At 43.4% G+C, this 12,458-nt stretch overlaps 1 protein-coding gene across 1 annotated transcript in view; it reads right to left on the bottom strand.

Annotated features, from left to right (window-relative positions):
• Positions 1-884: 884 nt before the first annotated feature.
• ABCB5 (ATP binding cassette subfamily B member 5) overlaps positions 885-12,458 on the bottom strand; it is a 124,062-nt gene continuing 112,488 nt past the window's right edge. The window contains exons 24-27 of the mRNA XM_004702711.1: positions 9,143-9,340; positions 6,596-6,802; positions 2,675-2,821; positions 885-1,082 (exon numbers count right to left, since the gene is read on the bottom strand). Coding sequence (XP_004702768.1) covers positions 885-1,082; positions 2,675-2,821; positions 6,596-6,802; positions 9,143-9,340 — 750 coding nt within the window. The remainder of the gene's footprint in view (positions 1,083-2,674; positions 2,822-6,595; positions 6,803-9,142; positions 9,341-12,458) is intronic.

Here is a 12,458-nt window from a genome sequence, read left to right as displayed (position 1 = left end):
CAAGTGGAAAACAGAACTCGTTTTATCAAATTTGTAATTTACACAGGTCTTTTAACATCATACCTATATGGCATACATTGAAGTATGTACAGAATCCAAGCAAATTATTTGATTGAAGAGGAAGCATAAAGGAAGACATCTACAATTGTTCACCCCAGTAGCATTTCCTCTTATTTTAGGTAGATAAATGCATCTGCACGGATAGGCCTCACGTGATGGAACCTTCTTCAGGTTGGACCACTCAGACACTTCACTTGCTGGCCAATTGGGCAATAGCTACCAAATTCTAGCAGAGCATCCACATCACAGTGCCTCCCGTACCCAACACAGTGATGAAGCAGCGTTATGAGAAAGAGTGAACATCTGCTTACAACTGAGAGCTACTCCTAAGGTCTGGAGACTGAGGGACTAGGACTAAGTACCCGGATACATGGCACAGAGCCCTACGAGTCCCACGTCCAAGTGTTTCTCTCCTCAATGGCACAGGCCCAACGACATCTAACCTTTCGTTGCTACGGCCATTCCATTTAGTGACATCAATCGTCTTTCCCGATGGGAACATAGTCCCGATTTTATAGCAGACTTTGATGGGAGAGCAAATCCACTTTGCTGATAATGGCCTTGCGAGCAATGTGCTAGAACATTCCTATAACGTGAGGGGTACAGGCATTCTCTAGCGTCACTGAGTTTAACAAGCTGTTGTTCCCTCTTAAACATTGGGAGGGAAGATGGTGTGTAAACACCCTCTATGTCTGCACGTGGGTAGCATGATCCTAGGTATGGGCAGTTGCAATAGCAAGGGCTAAAAGCAGGCCAAATAATTATTAAGGACTCTTCTTTGCGTTACAGAAGGTTCAAAACGTCTGCCCACTTTCCAGCGGTGCTCACTGCACCGACTGAGCATTGACTAGTTTGAAGTAGATGTCTCGATTCCTCAGGAGCTCTTGATGAGTTCCCTGTTCCTTTACTTTCCCATCATGGAGAACCACAATCAAATCTGCATTCTGTATTGTGGAGAGTCGGTGGGCCACCATGAGGCATGTCCTCCCTCTCCGGGCTTCCTCCAAGGCTTGCTGAACCGCCTGGAAGAAAGACAGCCCTGAGATCAGCAACTCTGTTTAGATGCAGATAAAGAAGTCCAACCCAAAGCAATCTAGGCAGTCTAGTGCAAGCTTCATTTCCTTTGCTTAACCCTAAGCCAACTGGCCGACTTTGTGAAATGCTCACCCTACTCAGTAGACATCTGGAAAAAGACATTCTAAGAACAATGGCAACAGACTTGCTATGGGAAGAACTTCTATGAGAGGGAGAAAAATGAAGTGGCAGTTTGTATGTAAGTGGTCATCAACAAGTTCCAAAGCCAAAGAGGCTATTTTCATGCCTAAAGTGGAAGCTCTCCTTTCTTTACCCGCTGTTCGTTCTCTCTCTTGGTAGGAAGTGGCTTTAAGAGGGTGCTGGCTTCTCACACCTCAGCTAACAATGAGTTTATAATGCTGGCTATAGGATATTGGCGTGCAGAAGGAAAGCCAGTTTTTGTTGACTAGATAAAATGCTCCATCGATGGAATGTCATTTAAATCCTTGCCATAATCCTATAAGGTCAGGCGCTTTTTTTTCTCCCCCTGATCAGTAAACTGAATTTCTAAGAATCCGGGTCATCTGACCAAGGCTGCACTGCTAGTGAGTGGAGAATCCAGATTACAGTCCAGATTAGTCTGATTTTAAAAGCCATGCTGCTTGCTTTTGTAGCACAGCACAGTCTTTCATTGGGAATGAAGAACGATGCTCACGTACAAATAGTTGTAAGGGAGTTAACAACATGGGTTTTTAGGTCAGACACATTCTATATTAGAACTTAGGGAGACAACTGAACTATTTTAAGCTATTCAGCATTAAGATAATAGCGCATTATACGCACTCCATAATATTAATGATTAACATGTATTTAATCAATGTTCATTTAACAAATAAGTGCCTACTATGTGTAAGAAGATAGTAAGGGAGAAAACCAAAAAATGCACTGCCATTGAGTTGATTTGACTCTTAACCTTGTAGGACAGGTTGAACCAACCGCAGGTAGAACCACATCTGTGGGTTTCTGAGAGGGGAACTCTACAGGAATGAAAAACCTGGTCTTTTTCCTATGGCGGGATTGGTGGCTTTGGACTGTTGACCTTACAGTTAGGCAGCCCAATGTGTAACCACCACGTCACCAGGGCTCCTTGGACAAGGAGGACATACCAAAATTAAACATCGTAACTCTTGCTTCTTTGTTTCCCACTCAAATGAGCAGAGAATGGTCCATAGCCGATGAAATCACAAGCCTGTGCTGACATGGTAGTGTAGACCCAGTTTAGACATGTAGATTGCCTTACTAATTTGTGTGGCATTATTGGAATCAGAAGCATGCAGCAGAAAAGTAGTTTTTCTTGCAGTAAGGCCTTGGTCCTCTTTTGATACTAAGACTGGGTCAAGGAGGACAACCTTTCCAGAAAATGAGGTGCCTTTTACTCCAACTCTCTACAACCCCCCAAACCAATCTCTTAACAAGGCCAGTGACCCTGTGACCTCAGTTCTTTCCAGGCCTCTATTTCTCCAAATCGACCTTGATTTAGACCAGGATCAGGCACTGTAGATCTAGTAGTAGATTCTGAGATGAATGAAGAGGAAGTTACCTTTTCACATTCGTTATCAAGGGCGGAAGTGGCCTCATCCAACAATAAAATTTTTGGTTTCCGCAGAAGAGCCCTGGCAATTGCGATTCTTTGTTTCTGGCCGCCAGAAAGCTGTGCTCCTTTCAGACCCACGTGTGTGTTGTATTTCTAGCCCAGGAACATGTAATCAATCAAAAAAAAAATAACCTTGGTTATTTAAATTAGCATGGCAACCATGTCAGAATTTCACATTTTGCCACTCTCGAAAATGTGTGACTCAACACATGTGGGGGAATCTTTGTTGTAAATCGATATTCAAGCAACATTAAACACGGCCATCTGATGGACATGACTAATCTGATTGTAAATAGTGGCCTTTGCCTTTATGCTTCTGCAAAAAAAAAAAAAAAATCAAATCCTAAGTATAAAAAAAGCAAAATAATGTCATCGTACAAATCCACTCTGATTCAGTTACACCAGTTTCTCTTCTCAGATCAGCATTAGTTCAACAAGGAAAGCACTGGGCTTCTTCACGGTGACTCGTGGGTGCCTGTATGGGGCGGCCTCCGCTGCTGGGCTGCTGTTCTCAGTGGTACCTTCGTCTTCCCTGCAGCGAGTTAGCCCTGCAACTTGAGACCACCTTTCATCTTTTCAGGCTATAATGGCGATATTTAGCAGTCTGCTGTGTTTCCACAGTTCCTGTGCTAACTAATGCCTGCTTCTTTGTTTACCTGTATACTTCCTCATATGTATCCCAAAGCCACTGCGCCCCCCTAAGTTATTGGCCAGTGCCAGTGCTGTGGGTTCAAGCTGACCCCTACCTGTTTTCTAGATTATCGCACTGTTCCAGCCTCCCTCCAAGGCTTCACACTGCTTTCTAGAAAGCCCTGCCAGCTGTCTTCCAGGTACATGTTATAGGTACCCAGTCAGGAATGAGAAAGCAAGTCCAAGTATACGACCTTCTAAAGGTGGATCTGGTGGGACTGTATTGCACAGAAGGCAAAGCACATGACTATAATGCTGGTCATTTTAGTAAACTGGAGAAGCTTGGGTTAAATGTTTTTCCCTCCATTCTGGAGGCTGCTGCCAGATAAGTGGTGGTAGCGCATATGACACAACTTCATGGGACACATCTTCACCATCACAAAGTTTGTGTTTTAATTTAAAATGCACAATTGCTTGCTTTATGATTGTCTAATTGACTGAATGAGTGGGTGGGGACTTACTTTCGCCTGGTAAAATGTGACTTCTCTGTGAATAAGAAGAAGACAGACTTCAGTTATTTCCTCTGTCATTCATCTGAGGGTTACGGACAGACTGGGTCCTGTTCTCCTTAAATATATTTCATTAAATTCAGAATTATAAGGCAAGATGGTCACACGGAGTCTCTTTCATCTTCACACTCCTGAGCACTCATCCAAGTTAGATTCCAAGCTGACAGCAACATTGGGCCCTTTCTGCTGTTCTAATTCCACTTGTACATGGGATTTTCCCCCCACACCCCAGTTGAAGAAGATCCAACATTGCTTGTATCTCTTGACTTTCTCTAGATTTCAGGAAGATAGAAGTTCCAAGAATGAATTGCATGAAAGTCAATTCCAGGTGTCTTCTTAGCTATGCGGGAGATACAATTCAAAGCAACCATCAACTACCACTTCGCAGTGGCAATGACAGCCAAGTGAGAAGCCCAAACCCCCAAAACCTCAGAAAATAAATTCCAGAGAGGCAGAAGAGAAATTGGAGGCCTCCTACATTGCTGATGGGACTTTAAATATGTGCCGCCACTTTGGAAAATGACCTGGCGCTACTTCGAAGACCTGGGACGAGAACATCCATCCGACTCTACAATCCCTCTGTGGGGTGTGCACCCTAAAGAAGTAAGCGTCATAATGAGAACAGACAGATGCACACGCATGTTCGTCCCAACCCTGTGCACAGTCATCAGAGGTGGAAACAACCTAACTGCCCATTAGTAGGAGAACAGCTAAAGAAACCATGGTCACTACACGCAATCGACGACCACTACGCATCACTAAAGAACACGGATGAAACCATGCAGCCCCTCAAGGCGTGGCTGGACCTGGAGAAATGTCAACTGAGTGAAATTAGCCAATCACCGCCCTGGGTGCTGGAGCAGCCATGTGGAGACCCCTGCTAGTGCTGAGATGCTTAAAAAAAAAAAAGAAATTAGCCAATCACCAAGGACAATAGTAAACGAGACTGATGTTACAAGGGGAAAGAAACCTAAGATAAAGATGTTTGTACCCAAGCGAGCAGACTTTGGAGTATCCCAGTGAGAGGAGGGCCAGGGAGGGAAGAGACAGCAATAGACTAGATGGCGAGGGTGGAGGGTGTTGACTTGGCTCAAGTAGAAGATAGAAATCCACAGGAGGGAGACGAGAAATCCAGCAGTGGGTGAGGGATCAACTACTGGGGGCTTAGATGATGACTTTAAACGTTGACGACCAAGTGGATGGTATAAAATAGAAATCCTCACCTAATTTACAAAAAAAAAAAAAATTAAAGGGAATTTATGCAGTATGGCAATAAGCGCCAACCAAAATCTGCTGCCATTGAGTTAGATTCCACCTCACGCTGACCCTGCAGGACAGAAAAGACAGGACATTCATTGCCACGGCTGTAATCATTAGAGAAGCGACTGCCAGATCTCTCCATCAGAGCTGACCTTGCTTCTGAACCATGAACCTGACAGTTAGCAGCCAAGCCCTTTTAACCATGGCACCCCCAGGCTTCTTTAGTTAATAGAGACCTAAAAACATATGCACATGTACTCAAACCAAATTCCATACTCTTCGATTTAAATGGAAAACTGCCCTCTATTTTCTGACATACCCTGAGTAACCTGAAATCATCTCTGTCATGGGACATCAGTTAGGTCCTGAAGAGAATACCAGAATGCTCTAAGCCCAAATCGACTGCATTCTGGAGAACTCCAGCTGGCACAAGGGAGGCATTTCATGAGGGCTCGTGGGTTGAAGTATAAGTTACGAAGCCACAAAGTGATTGAGAGCTGCCCTTGTGTGATACTTGTGGGCACTTGGAAGGGGTTCCACTCATTGGCTCTTGGAGGTCAAAGTGACACAGCATGTCCTCAAACACATGGGAATAGAAATACCATATGACACAGCAGTCTCACCAGTGGGTGTGTATCGGAAAGCATCAGAGCAGATATATGCACACCGTGTTCGCCTCAGCACTATTCCCAATAGCCAGCAGAGAGGAACAACCCACGTGGAGGGATGGCTAAACAGACTGGTACGCACATGCAGTGCAAGATGACATACCGCTAAGGAATAATGATGAAGTGGGTGAACACCTCATGACATGGATATAGAAAGTATACTGAGTAAAGTTAGTCGATCACATAAAGATGAGTATTGTGTGAGACCACTGCTGTAAAAGAAAAAAAATCAAGAAAAAAGATTTTCAAAACAAATGAAAGGAATTTTGATGGCTATGAGGATGGGGGTTGGAGTGGGGAGGGAAAAACAGGGAGGCAGAAGCTAGAAAAAGAAAAACCAAGTTTTAAGCAAGAGAGGGAAGTGATCTCATTATTTTTTTTCCTAGAGGATCTTTCTGGTTGCTGTGAGGAGGAAGGATTATGAAAGAGCGAGACTGGAGGCAGCAAGACTGAGTAAGAGGCTCTGCGGCGGTCCAGATGAGGATGACCATGGCGTGGAGAAGAGGGTAGAGGGAGAGAAGTGAAGAGCCAATATATACATGTTAATTCAGTGAATGGTAACAGTCTTGGCCTTGCTGTTGGGAAAAACAACCACAATCACAAAAATGTTAGATGCTGGCAACTAATAAAAATACACAGCCTAAGGACTTCGTAAAAAACCAATCACTGACGGTCAGTTGGCCGCTACTTGGGCAACCTTTTGGCAGCTTTGTCCTGGAGCAAGTCAGACATGTTCTCACCTCAGGGAGAGATTCAATAAAGGAATGGATACTCGCGGCCTTGGCCACTTCTTTGATCTCAACCAATGGCACCACCCGGCTGTTGTCGCCGTAGGCAATGTTCTCTGCGACGCTGCAGTCGAAGAGCACAGGCTCTTGGGGAACTGTCGCTATTTGGGAACGGAGCCACTGCACGCTCAGTTCCTGCGCATCCACGCCGTCCAAGAGCTGTCAAAAGTGGGATGGAGAATGGTACGTTAAGATCCAACGACGGGATCATGTTTCAGTCTCCTGTGATGATGTCATATTCAGGCGACATACATCATAAGGTTAGGGAGCTAAGCTAGTTGAAGGTGTCGTGTTACCCAAGAAGGCTCATCGACCCTCTATTGCAGAGGAGCAGCTGACGAATGCGTGGACTCTTAAACTTAGCTGACTTTTCCAGGAATGACCACATGTTCTAGAGACCACCAGGCCGGGACTCTAGCGTAAAGCCTGGGGATGTGTTTGAAAGTCAGATGTGAACAGATTAACCATTGTCTCCACTGCTCAGAGGAAGCCCACTTTATGAGAGAGTCCAATGAGAAGGTAAGATCCCAGAGAGAGCTTTCAAAAGTTTGTAGGGGGAAAATCCAGTATCTTTTCGTTCCTTTTTTTTTTTTTTTTGCCCCGGGAACTTTAAAAGCCCCATTCGTTGACTGACATAGCAGTCTACATGTAGAGAGACACGGGTCATTGTTAAATGCTCTTTGTTGCTGTTGAGGTGGTTCCGATGCACAGCCACCTGACACACAATAGAATGAGACTTTGCCTGATCCTCACAATTGTTATGTTTGTGCCCAGTTAGTGTGTTTACTGCTCTTGTTGAAGGTCTTTCTCTTGTTTGCTGATTCGCTACCAAACCTCACGTCCTTTTCCAGAGACTATTCCCTCCTGATAACATACCCAAAGCACGGGAGACAAAACCTTGTCTTCCCCACTATTAATAAGCATGCTGGTGTACTTCTTCCAACACATTCTCCTAGCAGACCCTGGTATGTTCCATAGTTTTTGCCAACCCCATCATTCAAACGCATTAATTTGATATGGTCTTCCTTATTCTGCACATACCCTTCTGTATTCACATGAACATAGAACAGCAATTAAGTATTTTGATGAGTACTACCTACAGTGCAGGAGCCCTAGTGGTGTAGTGATTTTGCACTGGGCTGCTAACTGCAAGGTCAGCAGTTCTAAACCATCAGCCGCTCCTTAGGAGAAAGATGAGGCTTTCTACTTCTGTAAACAGTTACAGTCTCAGAAACCCACAGGAGCAGTTCTACCCTGTCCCATAAGGCTGTTATGAGTCGGGCATAAGTGAGCAAGATCTACCATGGGGGAAATAGTTCAGCTTGGGGGAAATAGTGATACACAAGCCAGAGCCCTTGCCCCCTAACTTTGACATTCTTGTGGAGAGAGGCAAGCAATAGACATACTGAACAACTCCATAAAGTCAGGAATAGAAATTGCCAAGCCTAGAGGATATTAATTGAATGTACAGATTGTGGTTTATTCTAACTTGGAATGGAAACCATTGGAGCATTTAAAGAAGAGCTACCTTCTAAAAAAAAATCATTTTATTGGGGGCTCATACAACTCTTATCACATTCCATACATCCATCCATTGTGTAAAGCACATTTGTACATTCGTTGCCCTCAGCATTCTCAAAACTTTTGCTCTCCACTTAATAAAGAAGGGCTATCTTGTGATCTTTGTAAATAATTAGATCAGCCTTACCTAGTCCAAGGGAGTAGTTTGAACTAATTACATTTTGTAAATATTCCCTGAGAATCTGTGATGTGGAAGTGACTGTACTTCATGGTAAAATGAAGACTGATAGGGCAGTCTTTGCCCTAACGGGACTTGCAGTTATCCAGGGGAAGGAGAAGGGACAAGAAGCTGTATGTGTGAGCGTGTGTGTGAGTGATGGCAATTAGGGAGGAGATAATGGAAAGTCAGAATAAAGAACAGAGGAAATAAGTACCAGAGAAGAAAAGCAATACGCGGGGTTCTTACGAGGGCACCGTTCGATCTCTCTCTCTCTTCTGAGATGAGATGGTATAATGGAATGGCACTGGTTCATGTAAGCTTTAATTGTGCCCACGTTTTTGACAACTGTGGAGGGTTCTCTGAAGTGACCAGGAAAAGGGCTGAACCAAAGACGTGGAATCAACTGTTCTCTTTGTCTTAAGCCAGGGGAGAGGAAAGAAAGAGCTATAAAGTGGACATTAGATTTGTCTTTCAACACCAGTATTTGAAATAAGTTCTATGGCTTATAAAATAAAAATCTCTACTGTCATCATGGTAGAAAAATCATTGAGCTTTTGCATTTTGATGTAAAGTTCTATTGGTGGGGTGGTGGCTTTTTAATGTTATTTGTTTGCTAGTCCTCTTAGTTAAGAACTGGGATAGAGAATCTTCATGTTTAAAGCTTCCATATTGTTTGACCCAAGCTACCCCGTGGTGAGGAAGCCTGAGCTCCTGAATGTTCAAGTGCCCCCGACAGCTGGATTTCAAGGTGGTCTTACCACTTGTCCTTTCCGGGGGTCATAGAACCTCAGCAGGAGCTGCAGGGAAGTGCTTTTCCCGCAGCCACTGCTGCCTATGAATGCCACCGTCTTCCCTTTCTCAACACGGAGGCTGAAGTCTTGAAGGATGACAACGTCTGGGCGGCAGGGATAGAAGAAAGAGACGTCGCGAAACTCCAAATTCCCTTCGCATGTGTCCTGTGGAAGGAGGTTGACCATATTTAGTGGGGTGACTTTGAGGGGTTGTATGCTATTGTAGTTGTGGATGAATGTTTTCTGAAAATTGGACATGTTGTCCACAACCATTTTAATTTTCATACCTGCTTACATCTTTGTAGCACATCAGTTACTGACGCTTTCTTTTTGAAAATGCACTAAACTCTGGAATAGAAATTGCATGCACGTACATATACATACCCCGGTGGCTGCTCTGTGGTTGCTAACCCAGATAGGCAGGACAAACCCATCAGCCACGCCAAGGAGGAAAGATGAGGCTGCTATTCCCAACAGTAGTCTTGGAAATACTATATAGTGTCACTATGAGTTGGAACTAACTGGGTGGCAATGACTTTGGGGTTTGGTATATGTATGTGTACACACACACACACACACACACACACCTCATTTTTGTTATCTTCACTATTGGAGGTTAAGTCTTTAAAAAGCACTGACTTCGCTACCCAGACACTGTTCTATGGATCAGCTGCTTGAACTCTGAATAAGTACATCTTTATTATTTAACGTGTACTTTATAGACCTTTATGAAGTGGCCTCGTGGTTATATGTTGGGCTGCTAACCACGAGGTGGGTGGTTCAAAACCATCAGCTTCTTCTCGGGATAAAGATAAGGATTTCTACTCCCATGAAGAGTTACCGTCTCAGAAACCCACAGAGCAGTTCTCCCCTGTCCCATAGGGCTGGCACGAGTTGGACACAATCCGAGGGCAGTGAGTTTGGTTGGGGATTTTTATAGAACTTTATTGCTGAAGTCCGAGTCGATGAGGGTCTGCAGTAAGTACATATCTTGAATCTGAATCTTCAATCTGATTTATCGCCATTTTAATTAATCATTATTTGACAATGGCCTTGCCTAAAATTTAGCTTCTCTCTCTGTTTCAATCTCATGCGTGGTTGACGATTTGTAAACCAATACTTAACGTAGGTCAGAGGTGTGGACCGGAGATTTCTCTAGAACTGTCATTGAAATATAAACCATCTCTCCTTTTTACCTTTGCTAAAAAGGATTTTAAGTTCTCTTGAATTCCAGTCTTGCCCCCATCAGTAGCATCTGAGTTGTTGTTCGTGGCCTTTGAATTGACGTCTCCCTATGATGATCCCAGGTGCATCCGGGGAGGACTGCTCCCTAGGGTTTTCCAGACTGTGATCCAGTAGAAGCGGGCTTCAGGCCTCGCTCCAGAGGCTCCTCTAAATAAAACACTAAACTCACCGCCATTGAGTTGATTCAGACTCCCAGCAGCCCCAGAGGACAGGGTGGGCTGCCCCTGTGAGTTTCTAAGACTGTCTGAGACTGTAGCTCTTTGTGGGAGTAGAGAGCCTCATCTTTTCCCCAAAGCTTAATAATAGCAGGGCTTTGCTTTTTTTTCTCTTAGATTATTCAAAATTTTAATTTCTTCTCAATAAACATTATTTGTATAAAAAGGTAAAAAAAACAAGAACAAAAACAAACCTTAGCGAACAATAGAACCACAGAGAATGCACCACTGCGGTGTGTGTGCGGACAAGTCACAGGGAGGTAGAGTAGAAAAAGCACAGACTTCCATACATTTTCAGATTTAGTCTTACTATTTTTAATATCCTGAAAAATTTCAAAAGTACAGAGAATAATGTAGTGGACTACCCTATACCTATCAACCAGCTTCCACAGTTTTGAATATTTGTTGATTTTTATTTACCAGACTTGAGTTTTAACAGTCATTGGGTGTGCTTTTCAGACCAAAAATCTTGTCCGCTACTCCCCTATAAACAAACAAACAAGCAAACAAAACAAAACAAAAAACCAAACTCACCGCCGTGGGGCCAATTCTGACTCATACCAAACCCTATAGAACAGAGTAGCACTGTCTCTGTGGGCTTCCGAGGCCCTAACACTTGATCGGAGTAGAAAGCCTCATCTTTCTCCTGAGAAGTGAACAGTGGGTTTGAAATGCTAAACTTGTGATTTGCAGCCCAACTTGTAACCACTATGCCACCAGGGCTCCTGGGCTTTTCAGAAGCATTTACATTTAAAAACAAATATTAAGCTAATTGTATTATCTTTATAAGAAATTTCTATAGTATATGATTATGCACAGTTGCAGATACAAATAGATATACATTCAGTATATCTAGTACACCATCTAGAAAGAAAGTAAGACTATTATACATCTAAAATATATAAAATTTCTAATAAACAAATTGCTTCTTACATCCTTTATGCTCCAAAAGACAAGTATGAAATCTTATTTGGACTGTGATGTATATTTGAACATTCTCTTGTGAGAATTTCTTGTTTTTTCTTCCAGGTGTTCCTTTATTATTTCCCCCAACAGCTTGTTGGTACATAATTTACGTATCATACAATTCAATAGTTCAGTCATTCAGTCATATCAATGGGCATTGTATAGTGACCACTACATCTATCTGAGAGCATCCTCCCCCCGCTCCATGGGTAAATCGCCCTTAAAATGAGTCGTGCAATCATGACCAGTTCCCATGGCTCCCTCCCGTCTCCCACCTGCGTCATTTACTCCTGAAATCCCTTCCCATCCCTGTTCCCCGCGCTGCTTTCCCTAGAACCCCTCGTATCATTTATTCTCATTATGCATTCCTTCCTCCTGTGTTTCACAGCTGGGAAATCCAACAGACAACAATAATAATATTAATAAAAGGCACTAAGGCGGTAAGGCTAAAATCATAATAACATAAAGAGAAAATGACAAGGAATGTGCAAGAAGGAAAAACCCCCACCAACATTTAACAAGCCAGGGAGCAAATTTCTGTCATAGTACAAGTTAGCTCTCAGTACAAATTCAGGTCATGTCTTTAAGGGCGGTCTACTACCCAAGTAGCGAGTTCAATCCAGCATAATCAAGATTGCAATGGGCTCTGCCGGATAGTACGGCTGTTTGAGACGCTTGCGTTTTTGGCTAGAGTGGATCTGCCAGTGGCTCAGTCTGACCAGATAATCTGCAGAAGGGTTTTGGGCTCCCACTGTCCTCCTAGCCATTTGCAAAGTGGGTGTTCATAAATTTAGCTCTGATACTTTCCTCTGCACCATATTCAAATTTTGTAATTGTCATCTTTGGATCACACAATC

Source organism: Echinops telfairi, unplaced genomic scaffold (genome assembly GCF_000313985.2).
Source record: "Echinops telfairi isolate 266 unplaced genomic scaffold, ASM31398v2 ScPeMD7_23;HRSCAF=83, whole genome shotgun sequence".
In the NCBI taxonomy this organism is placed as follows: domain Eukaryota; kingdom Metazoa; phylum Chordata; class Mammalia; order Afrosoricida; family Tenrecidae; genus Echinops; species Echinops telfairi.
Note: the sequence above shows the minus strand (reverse complement) of the source record. Positions and strands in the feature narration are given on the sequence as shown.